Source organism: Neofelis nebulosa, chromosome 8 (assembly GCF_028018385.1).
Source record: "Neofelis nebulosa isolate mNeoNeb1 chromosome 8, mNeoNeb1.pri, whole genome shotgun sequence".
Lineage (NCBI taxonomy): Eukaryota > Metazoa > Chordata > Mammalia > Carnivora > Felidae > Neofelis > Neofelis nebulosa.
Genome location: NC_080789.1, coordinates 106,977,546 through 106,996,040, shown reverse-complemented (window position 1 = coordinate 106,996,040; position 18,495 = coordinate 106,977,546). Strand labels below are relative to the sequence as shown.

Below are 18,495 nucleotides of genomic sequence, written 5' to 3'. Positions count from 1 at the left end.
TTTCTACCTGCAACTCTACCAAGGCAGAGATGAATCTCTCTTCTTGGCCCAGCCAAGATGACCTTGTGTAAAAAGAAAGAGGGATGAACACATTCCCAGATTTAGGGGGAGGTACCAAATCTTTCTCCTTGCAGAAAGTTCCTGACTCCTGAGGATGAAGCCAGCATATTCACCATGGACCACTTCCCTCTGTGGTATCGACAGGCTGCTGAGCATCCTGCTGGCAGCTTTGTCTTCAATCTCCAATCAGCAGAGGCACCAGGTGATCGGCACCCCTGTGCTCCTGGGGCTGAGCTGGGACCAGGGCATGGCTCTTCCTGAGGCTTTTGGTGGGAAACAGGAGCAGACATGGAACAGAATGTCCACACCTCGGGGTCCAACCTTCCTTCCTGACACCTGTCAGCAACTTGGGAAAGCTTACTCATGCCTTATCACACAATTGGCCTCTACCCTGAATATAGGACAGATCATTTTATCTCCCAGCCAGCAGCCAAAGTTGGTCCCTAAAAATCCAGCATGGCACAAAGGAAGAAATTTGACCCAAAAGTCAAGAAAAGCTGGATTCTAGCCCAAAGTCCAAACAGGTGGATATTAGAAAAGTTTGTCTTTAACATTCTTCTATTTCTAAACATCTATTTTTGAAAATGTCTTAAACCACCCAGATGAAAGTAACAGAGGACTTCTGTACTTGCCAAGTTCACTGCCCCCATCGCACTTCTGCCCAGAGAAAGCAGCCTGGTCTCCACTCCCTTGGGGTCTCCCAGGAAGGGCAATATTGGGCTCCCCGTCTGCTCCTCAGGAACTCCCAGTAATAATTGGGTGCCTCCTGGCTGGCAGGCCACTGGGGGCTCAAGGGGTAGGAAGCGTGGCAACTAAGATTGGTCCCATGGACCAAGCTACCAAATCCCTACTCGTCCAAGGCCCAGGAAAGGTTTCAGAGCTGCAGGCACCCAACTCTCAACCCCCAGACCCCACTCTGAAAAATAGCCCAAGAAAAGTTAAGTGACTTTAACAGAGCACCAAGAAAATTGCAAAATGTTTAGAACAGAAAGGGACTTTGGAGGATGCAAGGCTTCACTTTCTTAATGTACACTCAAAGATTCTATGGCCCAGAGAGGTTAAGGGACTCATCCAGGGGTCCAAGAGTCTGCAGCAGAGCAAGCTCTCCACCAGGTCACCTTGGGGGAAACTGACCCTAGCACAGTGGAGCAAGAGGGCCTAGAAATATCCATGTCCAGGTCAGAGTGCAAAAAGAGAGAAAGAGAGGGAGGAGGGGGAGGAGAGGGAGGGAGAGAGGGAGGAGGAGAAAGAGAAGGGGGAGGAGGGGGAAAAGGGAAGGAGGGTGAAGGAGAGGAGGAGAAGGAGGGGAAGAGAGAGGAGGATGAGAGAGAGGGGCAGGGGAAAGGAGAGAAGGAAGAGAAGGAGGGGAGGAGGGGAAGAGGGAGAAGTAGAGAACTCAGCTGAGTCCACCTGGAATGGAAATGTCCTTTCACCAAAACCCTCCAGCCACCACTTCCACCAAAACCATCCTCAGCTTCCTGATGGAGAAATTCCCTGAGCTGACAGCTGGGGAGACCCAGGAGGTCCCCCTCTATGTCCTTTTGACTCCTTCTTCACCTTGTGCCTAAGCTCACCTCTCTATCCCATGCCTGTTCCCCTCACTGAATGCAACACTAATAGGCTTTACAAAATGTTCTAGAGCATATAACTCATTTAATCTGCACAACTCTGTAAGTGTTGTTATTCTTTTCTTACACAGGAAAAATTTCAGGCTCAGAGAGGTTCTGTGACTTGCCCAGGATCATGCAGCTAGAGAGCCACACAGGCCAGGTTAAACCCAAGTTCTACCCCCTTAAGTATAAGCCAGGAGGGGTTAGAGGAAGGGAAGCCCAGTGAAAGCTTACAGGGGAGGCTCACAAAGCCAAGGTGATGGTCCCCTCCCCACATTGCCCCCCAGAGCCAGAAAGAGGCAGCTCTTTCTTCCTGTCGCCTTCTATAGCAGGATCAAGGGCTCCCAAAGGAGGGGCTCCCGCAAGGTCCTGGGGAGGTTCTCTAGAGTGAAGCTCTGGCCCCCCACCCCCAGTCCATGATGATGGCTCCCTCCTACCCGCATTGTCACTGGGCCCATGCCTGAAGGCTGCTGGGGTTGCTTTTTGTGGCGGTGAGGTAGGAGGGCGGTGGGTGGGGAACCAAGCCGCAAGGAGAAGAGAGGGAAGCTGGCAACCCAGAAGGGGGGACGGTTGAGTAGGGAGGCAGGAGCTTGCTCTCTTTTCACACCCTCGCTTGCTGCTTTAGCTCCTGCCTATGCTTAGATACACGTGGACACCTCTGCACACTCCATTCTCCCCCAAGGGAAAAGACAACAACAGCTTCATTGTAATGGGGAGTGGGTACCCCGAGGAGGTGGAGGAGTCACCTCCAGGGTGAGTGGAGTCTTCACTCTGCCTCTGCAGGCTGACTCTGTTGCCCTTTGCCTGAGGCCTGGTGGGCTGAGTTCTGCCCACACAGAGCCATCCTTTGCAACCAGTCCCTGAGAAATCTGCCAGCACAGGGCAGTCTCACCAATGCCCAGGTGCCTCAGGCTCATCACTCCTGCTTCTAGACATTTCTAGAGGCAAGGTGAGGAAGCTGACTTCTGTATTTATTGTGGTTTTATCATGGCAAATTTCTCGGATCAAGGACAACGTTACATATTGTAAGTTGCTAGTATCAGAGTAATTTTGGGTTTCTGTGGGATATTTGATTATAGCGAGGTGCGATGGATGAGCTTAGCAAAAGAGATATGAGAAAACAGTGGTTAATTTAAGTTCTGCTATAGCAGACAATTTCCACACGAGCTTCTCATGACCTATTTGTTTCGAGCAACATTTGATATATAAAGACATTCTAACAAGATAGCACTTGATAAAATTTTTCCCCTTTCTTGGAATTTTTAGTAATGGAAATTGGCCTGTGGACAAGAATGCTTTGAAAAGCGAAGCCATGTCCCTGGACTGATGAAAATTAAAAAGCCCGAGGTCAGATACTAGCCCATGTCTTGGAGCCAGAAAGCTCTGTTTTAATGTAGAGCTGAAACTGCCACGTGAATTTTGCACCTGTGGTGGCCAGATTCTCTTAGAAAAGGTGGGGGTGGCAGCTCAAGGCAAGCCCCTTGCCCTTCAAGAGCCCAGCAGAGTATCCCAGAAGCACACCAACCATCTGCAAAGCGAAAGACATGGCTTGATAACGGGGTGGTGGTGGCAGGTTGGCCACCAATGACCAGGATTTATGGAGTGCCTCAGAGGTGTCAGGCACTAGCCAGCCTTCTGTGCCTGGTTCAGCCCTGGCATCCGGCCTCCAGAGGGGCTGGCTGTCAGTGTCACCCTGACTCATGTGACTGATGAAGGACAACCCAGGATCAGCCACTGCCGAGTCCTGGAACGCAGCCTGTCCTTCTGCTAGAAAGAATCATTTGACGCAAAGCAAGTCTTCTGAGTGGAGCATGTGCTGAGAGGGTCACAGCAGTGTCCCTGAGCTCAAGCGAGGCAACAACCAGCAGACAGTTGCTGCCCTGAGACAGAGCAAACTCACAGTGTCCTTGTGACGTGGACAACACTGCATCGTCCAGGTGGGCAGGGGCTGTGGTGTATTTATCTGGCAGATTCAGATCTGCACAGGAGGGGCAGTGCCTGACACTCAGGAGGCGCTCTGCAAAGACCAGTGGTTGATGGTAACAGAGCCACCATGGCAACAACTTCCCCAAACACTGCTCCCTTCACTCCGACTTATTCAAGGAATGCCCTCACCTAGTATTTATGTTGTCTTTTCAGCCTACCCAATCACTACCCAACCACAGGCTCTTCCTCAGGTACTGAGAACTTGACTTAGCAATTTTTGTTTCCCCAGAAAGTCCAGGCCAGCCAATGGTAGTAACAGCGAGCACTGCTGTGGCCGTGACGGTGGACAAGAAGACAGCTATCGCTGCAGGTAGGAGCTGCCCTTTGCGCCACCATGGTCGAGGAGCTGTGAGTCAATGTCAAGAATAAGGCACACAGTAATAGCAAGAGGACCCTACCTATGGTCTGCAAGTGACACAGCCCGCAGGCCATAAGTTTTCCCAAGTGAAATGTGGGACTAAGGGAGAAAGGAGTCCTCCCAAGCCATTTTGGTTATAAAACCATAAAATCTTAGATCCAAAAGAGTTTAGGAAGTAAAATGAAGTTCAGACAGGTTAAGAGATCTGCTCCAGGTTGCACAGGACAGAGATTGCAACCCAGACCTCCTCACCACCCCTCTCTGCTACTTCCTGCTTCCATCACCTTGGGTCTAGCATCTTTCTGTGGAGAGAGCTGGGCTTGTGACTGAGACCCTAAAGTAAGAGCCCGGGACGCATGCTCAATATGTGCCAGGCACCTCGGAAACTGCTTCCTGGGTGCATCTCATTCAGCCCTCAGGGTGATCCAATGAAGCCGATACTTTTGGCTCCATTTTACAGATAAAGAAACTGAGACATAGAAAAAATATTTGCCCAAAGTCACCTAGCTAATAATTAATGAAGCTAGAATTTGAACTCAGGTTGCCTCTCTTTAAGCCCCAGCTTCCTACCCCATGTTGCCATTTGCCACAAATGTGATGAGAGTACCTAATGACCCTCCCACACTGCCCTGACTTGGTAGTTTCTTGGTATCTAAAAGAGTCTTTTGCATGGGTGCCTCCTTGCCTGAGTGCCGTCAGGCCTGTGTCGTGAAGCCCTCAGCTTCGGTTATAAATCCTCGCTTCGGTTTCCATGTCTCAGAGCCAGCTGTGTTCTGCAAAGCTGTGCAATCCAGTGGGCAGTCAAGCATCAGCCACCACAGGTCCTGTCCTGCCTCACCAGGGGCCTAGAGCCATGTGAAAGGGCTCCAGCAGCTAGAGCAGGCAGGGGCAGGCAGGGGTGGTGCGCCTTGTCCCTCAAAGCTGGATTCGGGGCAAAAGAGGTGGGAGGAGCTGGCTAGGGTCTGGCAGAGATTGTCCAAGCCTGTCTTACTGCCTGAGGAAACACCAGCACCACTGCTGGCCTTCAGGATGTACCGCTACAGCATTTGGAAGGGGCCATCTCAGCCACCTTTTTAAACTCAGGCCACAGTGTGCTAACTGCAGACCCATTTCTAGGCCAAAACTGGACCTGAACTTGTCTCCCTAAAGACTATTCTGTGGTCCCAGCTGAAATCTGTGCCTGTCCTGCTCCCTGTGATATGGACCTTCTAGCTCCTGCTAGACTTGAGAGTCTAGAAACCAGAGGGGACAGGGGTCAGGCTGCCGGCTGCATTCTCCTGCACTCTCCAATCATTTGGTATCATTTTTAACTCAGAGCTGAATCAGAGCCTCCAGGGGTTGCCATAGAAACCGTGTCCTGGTGCCTCCGGTTTAACTCACTGCAGATAATGGCTCTGACGCTCTGGGGTGCATGGATGTGATAGGAAAAGAGTGAGGCACTGGAGACCTTATACTTCAACTTTTTGGGGAGTGTCTCCTTTTGCAATTTCCCCTCCATGGCAAATGGCTCAACCTCCCTGATACTGGGGCCAGAGGAGGCCAATAGTTGAAAGCAGAGTAGGCAGCTTGCTACCCTGACAGTTTCATCCCTTGGAAATAAGTGGCACCATGTGCATGTGAGCTCCAGGACCAGGTGAGCAAGGTGGCTGCCAGGCGGGCTGCATGTGTGATTTTGCACACTGAGTGAGCAAAGGGAGAAGGTAGGAGACAGGTACTCAGACCAGCTACAGGGACCGGCTACATGCCAAATGTATGCATAATGACATGGGTTCACACAGAAGGGCAGATGAATAAAGAGGGATCATTTTGATTTTAAGCAGGTGGTTTATCAACTGTTTATGCAGAAGTTCTAGGAATCTTTTTGATCAGGATCCAGTTTCAATTTCCCATGCCCTCCAGACCTACTTGGAGAATATTGCCCAGCATAACGATGGTGGCACCATAAATTGCAAGTGTGTTTCTCTAGCGCGTGTCCTGTAGTACACACATGCCCCTGCCTAGAGGCCTTTAGCGACGAGCCTGCTGTCTGGAGCCGCACGAGGGCTCCTCCACTTACTCTGCCTACATGCAAATAGGCCTAGCCGTCAGACCTGTGTGTGTACATGCACAGCAGTGATGTGCATGACACACCTATGCATTCCCCATGCCTGTGCCAGGCTGCTGAGGGACCTTGGCCTCTGCTTCTGCAGCAGGGCTTGGGGAGTACTGTCTCTTGGGTCTGATACACCTGTTAGGCTTCAGGAGGCAGCACCCCACAATTATCACTGCCTCTGAAAAGCAAACAGCCCGGCTCTGCTGGGAGTCCAGCTGAATGCCAAGGGGCCTGGATGGCTCACTTCTCCCTAGGGCTTGCTCCTGGCTCGCTGGGATATCATCCAAAGGAAAGCTCCTAGGAAGGAGAAAATTCTGTCTTGGTCTCTGATGACTAATGAACCATAGAGCCCAGGCCCAATTAGCCAGAGGCCGGTCCAGGCTGGGAGATGAGTCACTCCAGCTTGGGATGGATGAACAACCCCAGAGATCTGGCCCTCTGGCTCATCTCCCCTCCAGATCTCCCAGCCCCAGCCTCCAGTTTATAATTCTGGTCCTGTCCCACCACTGAACCTGCTCAATCCTGTGGAAGATCATATTTGTAAGCTCAGAGTGTCATCTGCCTGTACCTAAAGTCAGTCTTGAAGGTGCAAGAGGATAATAGTTTAAAAGGGATTCCTCTTTCACGTTAGCAACACCCCCAATCTCACCAAAGCTGATAAAACCTAACCAATAGCTCTTGGAGAGCCCTGCCCCCGCCTCCCATCACACAGTGGTGTCCTCTGGGCAAATGCATGCTTTCCTACCACATCCACTCATCTGTCCTTGACTGTCACAGTGGATGAGCACACAAAGGGCTCAGAGCAGTGACAGGTCTCCAGCTGACCTTCACTGCCCAGTGCTACATGGAGACCCAACCTGAGGCTCACATACCCATACTGTGAGGCCAGCACATGGGTGACTTGTCACACTCGGCTACAGAACCCATTCTAACCCAGGACTCAGCCCTCCACATCTCTCTTGGCAGTGCCCCAAGGCATTCCCTCAGGCAGGAGTTTCCTGTCTTATGGAGGTCTGGACACTGGGGTGACATCCTGAAGCAATTTTTGCAGCTGCCTGGGGAGGTCAGGGGACAGGAAGCCACTCTCCCAGCACCTACATGCCCTCCCCACCCAAGGAAACCAGGAGGTACGTAGGAAAATACAGTCTTTATTGTTCTTCTGAAACAACAAACCAGAAATATAATTTTGCCTTTAAAAATCTTCTGTCTCTGGCTGAAGGTACCACCATTGACAACACCCACCCCTCCCTCTCTTTCCCTTAGAAAATGCCTAGATCTGGTATTAGCTGGAAAGAAGGAAGACTGTGCCCCCAGCCTCAGGAGACATGTTTAGCAGCCTGCTAAGCAGCATTCCCTGCCTTCCCCCACAACCCCCTTCACCTACCATGGTCCTCTATGAGGTGGAAGGATCGAGGGGTGCAAGGCAAGGTGGACCTGCCCTGTCCTTCCCTGTTCCTCTTCAGACCCTTGACCTCAGTGTTCCAGTGGCCTCTTCCCAGGCCACCACCAAGACTCCTGTCTTGGAGCCAGAAACCAGCCTGATGCCTCCCGACCCTCCAAAAGCCTTGGAAAACTTGTGTCCAGCAGAGGGAGACCTAGTACTCATCTGAGATCAGACTTGCAGGAGGGCACAGACCTACAAGAGGGGACCAGTGACCCCCAAACCCCATACAGCCATCTTCTCACCTGCCACCCCTTTTGTGTAGGATACTAGTAACAAACAGGCCCCCTGGCCCAAGCTCTTGTTTGGAGCCCAGTCCAGGTGCAATTAAAACCTCCAGAAAGCCAGACTGGGCACATAAAACCCTGGGAAAGGGACCCCACAACTGAGGCCTCTGAGCAGAATGTGGCAGCCCTCTCTCTGCCCCTGGGGTCTGCTTGGAATATGCTGGCAGGCAGTGAGCTTTGGTGAGGGCCACCTGCTTTCCCAAGATGCCACCAATCATGACCCAGTCCCTGCCCCAAGGTCCCAGGCCTGGAGCTGCTTAAGATGGAGGGGTGAGGGGTACAGAGCAATGGTTCTTGGGCTGCAGGCTATAGGAGTGGAACTGGTGGGTGTCCCCATGGGGCCTGGCAGTGATGATGTCCTTAGCGCTGAAGAAATGCCCAGTGGTGTATGTGCCTGGGCTCCCGGGAGGCTGCCATCCACACATGCTGTAGCTTCAAGGCCTCTGGGCCGGTGTCCCTGGAAAACCCAGCAGGAGAGGTGTGAGAGGGTTACCATGGTGACAGGCAGTCTCATCCAGCAGCACCACTTTGGCCCACTTCAGAGGATCTCAAAGGAAGCCTTGTGTTGTCAGTGTGTGCTTCTCCCCCTGTTGACTTGAGAAGATTGCGGTGAGCAAGCAAAAGGTTCTGTGGCCTGAGGGCTAGAGACCCAAGGGGGAAACATGTCTCTACTGCCCAAGTTCTCATGACCTGTGTCCATGTGATTCTGTGTGTGTGTGTGTGTGTGTGTGTGTGAGAGAGAGAGAGAGAGAGAAAGAGGGAGAGAGAGACAGACAGACAAGACAGAGACCAAGAAAGAGAGATTTCCAATAGATATAATTGCGCTGGTGATGCTGAGTGTGTGTGAGAGTGGATAAGTGAATCCAGGAGCAATGCAGTCAGTGTGGCCTATAGCAGATAGAGAGACCTAATGGCTTCAGCAGAGGGGGTGTGTTATAATCATGTTTCTTAGAGCTGGGTCCAGATGCCATGGCTGGTGTGATTGTACATTAGTACTAGCAGTTGAAAGCTGGACCCAACTCCGACACTAAGGGCAGCTGAAAATATATTCCTGGCTTAGAAGAGGGTCACAGAAGTTGACCCTTGGCCCCCCTATCACTTCCTCCCCACCCTTAATGCAGATGAGGTGCTATGAGCAGGAGGTAGGGAGAGTCACCCAGTCTACAGCCAGGGCAGGAAGGGCAACAGGGGAACACTGAGTCCAGAAGCCTCCACTTGCACACATATCCTTTCTTCCCTATGGCCAGAAGCTTAGGAAGATCCCCCAGGTGTTCCAGAGACTTGGTGGCTCAGAAAGGAGCATGAGCAGGAGCCTTTAGCACAAGGGTGGCTTCCGCAGAGACTTGGAAGTTCATGGAGACAGCCGCACTGTGGCTTGTTTGCTGGAGGGATGGGGAGGAGGGGGGGGGGCTATGGTGGAGGGAAGGGCAAGCCCTTACTGAAGCAATCCCCAGCGTGCTCTCCCAGCCCTTCCTACCTAGGCCAAGTGGGGCTGGGCTCTCACGCCACAGAAGAGATCTGCTTCTGGTCTTCATGCTCACCCTCCGGGTCCCCCATTAGGGGCTGCCTCTTCTTGAGCTCCCGGTGGTACTTGGCCATAAGGGAGGCATAGATGCAGCCATAGGCAGCAGCCACCACCATCATGATGCAGACAATGCCACAGACAACCCCCGCGATGATCACCGTGCCGATGGCCCGCCTCACGCTCACTGGCCGATACCTCTGCTTCTGGGGGCAAGCAGTGCTGGGCTCGGGCTCAGGCTCAGCCCCTGGCTTGGGTTTAGCAGGTTCAGGGCTTGCCTTGGTACAGGGTGGCCCAGGAATATCCAGCCCAGCTGAGCTATTCTCATCCTCCAGCTGGGAGCAGTAGTTGAACATCTCCATGGGGACCACACGCATGTCCTTCCCCCTCAGCTCCTTAGGTAGGGTGCAGGCAAGCTGGTCCAGGCGCCCCCCTGCATCCAGGGAGAAAAAAAGGAGGAGATGACGAGACATGCAGAGCCTGGACTCCCTCTCCCCATCTCCAGAAAGCCCAGAAGGTCTAGTTTCTATCAGGAATGCAGTCAGTCCTGAAATCACATCAATAGGAGAGGAAGAGAGAAGAAAAACTAGCATTTATTAAGCCAAGGATCATGATAGGTGAGGTACATATATCATGTCATTTCATCTACACAGAAGCCATATGAAATGGATATTGCCATTATTCCCATTTTAGAGCAGCACACAACCATTTCAGTCAAGGCTGCTCCCTCCAGTGTCAAACTGATGCACAAGAGTAAGGCAATGCTTATATATGGAGGTGCTCAGGGAAGAGTTGACAATGCAAAGATAGAGCCAAGAGCCCTGCCCAGGCTATAATTCTTCTCTTCTCCTTGCCCCTGAATCTGCCCGTTCACTATCTGTAAACCCAGGGCACTGTTCTCCACAGTATCTAATTACTCCAGAGCTCCTCCCTCTCACAAACAGGACAAGTTAAAGCCACTGTCACAGTGACCACGCTTCCATGCAGAACCTTTTGGTTGCCCAAGACCACCTATTTGGAGAAAAAAGGTCAGGTGATAATGTTTTCCTTTTCCTTTTTAAGAGCAACTATAACCCATTAGCACCCCAACCACAGCATCTCTGAGTGAAGCAGCATCTTGAAAGGAAATCCTGAAAACCCATAAGGGCAAAGGAGAGGGGGCCAGTGCTAATGAGGGGGTGTGGGCAGCAATAGGTGCATGGGCTAATCACAACAATAGTGACAGCCACACAATGGTGAAGTCATGAGGGCATGTAGATGAAGAACATGGGTGGGGTAAGAGAGAAAGTAGCTGAGGAGAATCCCCTAGGATGTCAAAGTCAGATTTTGGCATTCTATCCACTTCCAGGCAAGGGACACCACCCCCCCTTCTAAATGGCTCCTGCTAAATGTGCTCCTGCCAGTCCATCACTCCCAGGTCCATCTCCCAGCACAGCTGCTGCAAGCCTCCTCATACAACAGATATGCTTCTCCTGTGATGCTGATGAAAACACCCTGGGATTTTTTTTTTAAAGAAATGCAAGGTTGAAAACAACTGTACTATTGAAATTTCCAAAAATATATATTCCCATTCCATGCCCTTTTGTGCTGAGAATTTAGTTCCTGATGACTATATGAAAGGACAAGGACATTCCCTCGGGATAACACATGGGTCTGAAGACACCTGGTCTCTAGTTCCCCTATGCCACTGACTGCCTGGGTGACCTATGGCAGGTCTTACATCCAGCGAAATGTGTCCAAGAGCCACCTTTGTACAGGCAGGAACTGGGTACTGAGATGGGGACAACCTCACCTTCCTGCTCCAAGACCTGAGGTTGAATCATCTTGCACAAATTATTTAATTTAATTGCATTTGAGTCTTGTTTTCTTGGCCATAAAATAAGAACATCTAACTCACTTAACTGCTATAGGGATTAAACAGATAATGTACATGAAAAAATATTTGTAAACTGGAAGCTATATTAATTATTATTTCCCAACTCACAAAAATGGGAGAAATTATCATAGTGACTAACATTTTATGGCACTTTACAGTTTGTAAAATTTTTTAATTAACTAACACATGCGAATATCACCCAAATAATTGAGATGGTGGCTGGATATGAAACAAAAGGAGTAAGACTGAGGAAAAGCATTAACACTCTTCATATTGATTCACTCATTCAGCAAATATTCATGGAGCGTCTACTTTGTGCTGGGCACAAATAATGTCTTATTAAGTCCATTTGCTATTATGGATATTACTAACAAATGAAAAATAAGTGAATAGGTTTCATGGAGGACTTACTTTATGCTAAGTACTTGTCAAGACACTTTTTGTGCATTACTATTTAATCCTCACAATGATTCTATGAGATAGGTGTTATTTGCCCCATTTTACAGATGAGAACACTACCACAAAGAGGTTTCTCAGGATCCCACAGCTAGTAAGTGAGTGACAGGGCCACACATCAAACCCAGATCTGGCACTTTTAACCATTATGCTCACTTCTTTGCCCTCCTTTTCCATTCCATTTTATAGTCATTCTAGAACTTTCCCAGGTTAACAAAAAGGGGAAGGGAAAATAGTAAAACTAAAGATAGGTGGGGGCACCTGGGTGGCCCAGTCAGTTGAGCATCTGATTTCTGCTCAGGTCATGATCTCGCAGTTTGTGAGTTTGAGCCCCGCATGGGGTTCTGTGCTGACTGCTCAGAGTCTGGAGCCTGCTTCAGATTCTGTGTCTCCTTCTCCCACTGGCCCCTCCCCCACCTGCACTCTCTCTCTCTCTCTCTCTCTCTCTCTCTCAGAGATAAATAAACATTAAAAAAACCTAAAGACAGTTGGCTTATTAAAAGCTTTGAATATAAAACTTCTTGAGACAGAGAGTTGAGATCATCATCAAAGTGAAAATTTGGTTTTATCTGTGGATTTAAATTACATTCCACCCTCCTGAAACTGTAGATATTTAAGAAGGTATTGTATTATTCAGAAGAGCAAGGGTGTTTTTTCTTCCTCCTATCATGCCGGGGAAGCCTAGAGGCATACCTGGTGGGATGCAGAGAAAAATTATACTGAGTCTTTAAGTTGCCTCATGAAACCTACAGAAGTGAGATCAAGTTACAGTGAGTCAGTCTAAAAGAAAAAGAACAGGAAAGAGGCTGGGAGCTGGGAGGGGTGCACAGGGAAGAAAGCGGATCAGTAGAACAGGAGGGAAAGCAGCACTGGCCTCTCAGCCCTGCTGATGATTTGGAACCGAGGCTGAGACTCTTCCAGCCAGCCCTGCTAGTAGAGAGGTAGGACCACCCCCTTCTCCCTGGACCTCAGCCCTGAGTCAGCGCTCAGCCTCCAGGAAGTGTGTTGGGCCAGGGGGTGACCCTCCCAATTCCTCACACCCAGGCAGGACTAGCTGTGCTTACCTCGGTAGGAAAACCACTCCATCCAGTGCTTGAAATCACGTAGGTTACAGTCGCATTCCCAGGGATTGTCCCCAACCTGCAGCAGCTGCAGGCTTGCGAGGGGTTCAAACGTCAGCCGGTCCAGGTTCTGCAGACGGTTGGAGCGAAGTGATAGGGAGCGCAGAGCCGGGAGTCCATCGAAAAGGCCAGGGGGCAGCTGGGCCAGGCCGTTGATGGACAGGTCCAGGTGGCGAAGCAGGGGCGAGTGCTGCAGCAGGTCCCTGTCCAGGGTCCTGATGCTGTTATTGCGCAGCTGCAGCTCGGTAAGATTCGTCAGGTCCCGGAAAATGGAACGGGGCAGCTGGTCCAGGAAGTTGTTGGATAGGTCCAGCCGCTGCAGGCTGGACAGATTGGCGAATGCCCAGCTAGGCAGGGCACTCAGCTTATTGTTCAAGAGTAAGAGGGTTCGGGTGGCAGCGGGCAAGTCCGGGGGCACCATGGTGAGGCCTAAGCCACTGCAGTCCACCTCCAGGCTGCGGCTGTCACACTTACAGGAGAAGGGGCAGGCGGGGAGGGCCTCCACAGCATACAGGGTGATCCAGCAGGTGATCCCTGGAGGGGAAGAGAACAAAGAGGTGGAAAGAAAGCAACAGGCTGGGGGTTATCACCTCCTGCTTCTATGCCCTCCTTTCTAATTTGTATCATAATGGCCTCTTGACTTTATCTGTTTTGGCCCAAGCCACAGTCAATACACAAACCTTTACTGACCACATAAAAAGATAATTAACAAACCCAAAGCAGGTCTATATTATTGGACATCACACAGTGTCAGTAGGGCTTCTTGCCTCCCAGCATATCTGGCAAAGGAATCCCTTTAGTGGAGTATAGTCCTGCAGAATGGCAGACCTGAGTTCAGAAGACAAGCAATGTTGTTCCACAAAAATGTCCCAGCTTGCAGGGCCTCCTATGGTTGATCTTCTTGGGAGTTTGGGCCCCACTGACACCATAGATGTTGACAAAATAAAGGATCTAGTAGTCAAAGAAGCCTCCTCCCTTGTTCCTCTCCCAGTGTCACAGAGAAGGATTCTCTTTCCAAAAGAAAATGGCCACACTACTGCTTCCTTCTCCTCTGTACCCCCACCCCAACTTGGAGCTGCACTAGGCTAAGACATGCCATGCATGGAAGCATGAAGACCAGAAGCTTGAACCCATCTACAGTCCCACTCCAGAGACCACTGTGAAAATGATGAGGATAAGATGCACAATTCCACTTCCATGCTGAGGAAGACTTGGGCACAAGCCACTTCACACCATAGGTCCAGAAGTTTTCTATTTATTCTCATTCTAAAACCAGCCATGAACTTAGGCTGGGTTCCTGTTCCTAAGGGCTGCAGAATGGACCCATTAACAGCATTCCATTTGTGGTCCCATGTTTTGCCCAGGACCCCTCTGAGTAAGCTCAGAGCCTAGTCTGGGGAAGGGCTGGGAGGTGGGGGAGGGGCCTAAAAGAACAGTCACAACAGAGCAGTTCATCTTATTGCCCAGCAGCCCTTTTTCAGAGTGACTGCAAAAGTTAAGTGTCTTCCTGACTATCAGAGAAGCTTGCTCACTGTGAAAGAGTTTTCTCTTTCTCATCCCTGGGATGAGCTCAAAATAGTTCAACTTCACTAAGTCAGCACCCGGTCTGGCAAATTACTGGCCCCATCTTGGATGTGGGATTCATGCAGATCTGACAGCACGTGGGAGGCTGTAGAGGGCCAGGGGTGGGAGTGCCCTTTTGTGCTCTCTCTCTTCCGTTCATGGCATGTCTTAGGCTAGTGCAGCTCCAGGTGTGGGGGTGCAGAAGGGAAGGAAGAAGTAGTGTGGCCATTTTCTTTTGGAAAGAGAAGCCCAGAGGAAAGACCCTAGCCAGGGAAGTGGCAGAGAAGTTCAGACCCAGTTCGTGGCCCAGGTGGCCCCACCCAGACAGGCAGCAGCCACCCTGACTTGAGTGCCTGAATGAATCTGTGTCTGGTAGATGTCCGACTGTCTGGTGTCCTCAAGAGCAGAGCTTGAAGGAACAGTAGGGGACTGTCCCCCCCTCCATACACACACACACACACATACTTGCAGGGTCACTGAGAGCTGAGAAGCAGACTGCAAGGCTGACACCTGAGCCTCTTCATTCTCAGGGGGAAATGAGCACAGTCATGGCCATGGGAGCCAACTGGTGACCCTCCCTGGCCACATGTGGACACCTGCTGCTACCTGTCACCCTCTTACCCCTCTGAGCCCATCTGCTGCCAGGTCAGCCTGCCCCACACTACCCCCACTATGCCATTTGAAAATCAACATTCTTCAGACTTTACTTTCCACAGGAAAAAATTCAATCCATCCAGCTTCCCTCTCAAAAGGATCAACATAACCAGAAGCCATTATTCTCCCCACCCCTGAGAAATTCAGGGTGACATAAAAGCTCTGGTGACAAGAAAACATAATCCTGTATTGCAAGATGTTGAATGATTCCAGAATGAGGTTGAAAGGGGATCTGAGCAGCTCGGGGATCAGCCATTCTCACATGATGAATAATTCAGGCTGCTTATTTAGTGGGGCAACCACATCACAGGACTGACCTTACGAGGGGAGAAGTCAGGCAGAATAATGTCCTTTAGGACTATGTCTTACCTCTTAACCACACAGCCTTGGGCAAACCGGTCCTTACAGACCTCGGCCCTCTCCCTCATGTGACGAGAATTCTCAGGACTTCTTTCAACCTGACAACTTAAAGCCTTTCTTATGGGAAATGGAGGCCTCAGTCTCCTCAGAAGGAGGGGTGGGACCCAACCTGTAAGGTCCTTCCAACACCACGACCCAGGAGCTCTCTAGCTCCCTCCATTTCAGAACTGGGAAGTCTGAGGCAGAAGAGAAGTCTCCAGGCTCACCCAGCCAATGGAAGACAAGAGGGAGACTCACCATTAGAACAAAAGGACTCTCCTAAACCGGACTTCTGGGCACAGGAACAGACTCACCTAGGAAAACAGGTCCACCCATCATGGCCTCCAGCTCCCAATTTAACCACTAAAGCTCTCAGCGTCGACTCTTCCTTTGACTGCCACAGATGCCAGTAGCATGGGCAAGATTTTAGAGGGCAACCTCTGGCCCCCAGAGCCCCCTGCAGCCTGGCATGCATCCCTGCACGCCAGGCTAGCCCCTGCTGCTTGCCCCCACCCCATGGTACTCACAGTAAATCTGCCTCCACAGCACGGCAAGCCTGGTCCTTTGCTCGGGGCCACTGCCCCGGGCCAGCATGGTGAATGCCACAGCTCTCAAGGCCCTGAACCTCTGGGGAGAGAGGAGCCTCTCAGTGTGTGCTGTCAGTCCTGAGAGAGAGAGAGAAAGAGAGTGGTGAGCAGGCACTGGAGGCCCCATTCCAGCCCAGGGGTTAGGGAGAGGGCCAGGTGTCTCTTTACACTCCTTGTCGTCCCCTCTCCTGTTCTTCTCAGCTCAGCTATGGTTCCCTGGGGGGGGGTGGGGGGGGGGTGGGTACGAGGGGCAGAGAAACCAGGAATCCTTCCACTTCCCTGGGCGACTGGGGAGGCAAGGAGGGCAAGCTCCGGCCTTTGGCATAGCACTGGGCTCTGTGTGTGGGACTCTCCTGCATCCTCTCCCCTGTCTCTCTTGTTGTCTCTCTGGTGTGTTGATCTCTAAAATGTTTTGGAAACATTTTATGGTCTCCTTTGTGGGCTTTCCCCCATGTCACAGATGGGGAAATTGAGGGATCTGTCTACCAGGTAAGCAGAGTGAGGCCATAGTGACACTGTTGCCAGGCCCGGCGCTGCTCTTACCATGGCCCCCGAGGAGGCAGAGTCTGCTGCTGAGTCAGGTGTGCAGCCTGGGCCTCGCTCTTGCTGCCGGATGGCCTCCTGCTTCCCCTCCACCTTTGCCTGAGAGGTGAGGTGCAGTGCTCTGTCTTCCGCCCGCTGGGCTATAATAAGACTCATCAGCTCAGGGAGTTCATGCTGCAGCAGCTGTCTATGCAGGAGACAGGGGCAGGAAGGAGAAGAGGAGATTTTGGAGCACAGGAAGGGCTAGGAGTGGCCCCGGGGCTGCAAGAAGGCAGGTTTCTCTCGCAGATGATGAAAGAGGGGTACTCACCCTGTCTAGGGTCTCAGGACCTGCCCTGCCCCAACCCTATGGCTAATAAGAGGGACACGGGCCCTCCTCTGGTCCTCATTTCCTTCCAGATATGGCTAAGGCCCTTAGACAGAGGCGAGAGCCTCCACTCTCCCAGCCCCAGCAGAGGAATGGGAGAGGAGACTGGTGGGCTGCCCTGCAGCAGGCTGGGACAAGGTGGGGAAGGGGACAGGGGAAGGGAAGACCCTGCCCACAGCCCAGCCCCTCCGGCTCCCAAAGGGCACCGTCCTCTCAGCCCACTGCTTCTGGCTGGCTCCTCTGGTTTCCTGCTGCAGCCTTCCCTCTCCTGGCCCCCCTCCCCTGCCCCCATCCCCCGGAGCCAGGGGCAGAGTTAAGCAGGCAGCTGAGGAGGTGGAATGGGCTGCTGGGAAGCTAATGCGTTCAGCTCTGAAGTCTGTGCACCCAGTGAAGCGGGTTTCCCTCAGGCATTTCAGGTCCTGCTGCAGCTCCTGGTGTCTCTCACTGCCTCCCCAGCTCCCACTCTTGAATCCAGCTGCCTCTGGTGACAAAACCCACATAAAACACAGCGACCCCTGCGAGAACTTCAGCTGTACTACCAGCAAGAGCAGCCTGGTGTGTGGGGGTCTTGGCTTTGCCTTCCCCCCACCCCTCCACCGGGGAGGGCTCCAGGTTGTACAGGCCTCCCAGAAGCTGGCAGAGACAGCCACAACAACTGGTCCCTGACATGGGGCGTGGGGAACAACCAGGTTCCCCACACTGCCTCTTGGCTGAGGTGTGAAGAAGCCTAGAGCAGCTCAGGTATCTTCTTCAGCTGTTCTCTCAGGGCCAGGCCCCCATAGGCTCCTAGTTCAGAAGCCCAGGCAGGCAGGACTCCTAGTTTCCTTCTGGTCCACCACTCCCTAGCTGTGCAACCTTAAACAAACCCGTACACTCTCTGAGCTCCAATTATCTTATCTCTAAAAGTGGTGATCGTAATACCTCATGGGCGGAATCTCTGTGTGGATCCATTTAATTAAAGGAGGAGAGTTAGCATTTACTATATTTAGTACACATTACCTTAGGAGAGAATTCAGGCGAATGTGCCCAGCTTGGACTTGAGCCCATGATAGATGTGAGGAAACACCAGTTCCCTTCTTCTGTGGGTAGGGGACAGCAGCTTGCAACAGCTCTAGGTAATGTCTCCTTCCTGGTCCCACCAACCTCACGCATGTGTTTACTTCTCTATTCCTGAGCAGATGGGCCATCACATGATGCTCATGGCCAGACACCCCACACACACAGGCTTCACAGACTTCCATCGCAGATGACAGTGTCCACCCTCTCTGTGTCCCTCAGGCCCTGACCCTCAGAACGATCTGTTTCTCCAGCAAGAACCCTCACATCCAGAGCTCACAGCACCCACACAATATTAGGCAGATTGGTGGCCATCCAAGGCACAGAGATGAGGACCAACTTGCTCAGGGTCACACGCTAGATCAGAGATAGGTCATGGGCTTCTGAGCCTGGCTGCTCATCCACTCCCTGGCAACTGTGGGGTCTTAAGGGAAGACACATATGTGTGCACAGGGCAGGGTGCACATAGGCTCCCAGACACGTGTGTGGAGCTTCCAACATAGCACCTGGTGCAAAC

General features: G+C 51.6%; 2 protein-coding genes across 8 annotated transcripts in view; one reads left to right on the top strand and one right to left on the bottom strand.

The window, feature by feature from the left end:
* The window catches only part of CACNA2D4 (calcium voltage-gated channel auxiliary subunit alpha2delta 4), a 113,095-nt gene that overhangs the window by 65,441 nt on the left and 29,159 nt on the right, over nucleotides 1–18,495 (top strand). For all 5 annotated transcript variants that reach the window (XR_009265983.1, XR_009265982.1, XR_009265981.1 and 2 more), the window contains 2 exons: nucleotides 135–262; nucleotides 3,886–3,966. Coding sequence is in view for 1 of the 5 variants with exons in the window: in XM_058744169.1 (XP_058600152.1) it covers nucleotides 135–262; nucleotides 3,886–3,966 (209 nt within the window). In the remaining 4 variants the exon portion in view is untranslated. The remainder of the gene's footprint in view (nucleotides 1–134; nucleotides 263–3,885; nucleotides 3,967–18,495) is intronic.
* Nucleotides 7,235–17,005, bottom strand: LRTM2 (leucine rich repeats and transmembrane domains 2). Of its 3 annotated transcripts, none has more exons than XM_058744173.1 (5): nucleotides 16,556–17,005; nucleotides 15,953–16,090; nucleotides 12,753–13,343; nucleotides 9,376–9,789; nucleotides 7,235–8,291 (listed from the first exon to the last, which is right to left on the bottom strand). In XM_058744173.1, exons 2-5 carry the CDS (start codon nucleotides 16,017–16,019, stop codon nucleotides 8,269–8,271), a joined length of 1,095 nt encoding a protein of 364 aa, XP_058600156.1. In that variant the 5' UTR covers nucleotides 16,020–16,090; nucleotides 16,556–17,005; the 3' UTR covers nucleotides 7,235–8,268. The 3 variants fall into 3 exon arrangements, with proteins under 3 accessions (XP_058600156.1, XP_058600155.1, XP_058600153.1); XM_058744172.1 differs by having other exon boundaries at nucleotides 7,235–9,216; nucleotides 9,312–9,789; nucleotides 16,556–17,003; XM_058744170.1 differs by having other exon boundaries at nucleotides 9,312–9,789; nucleotides 16,556–17,000.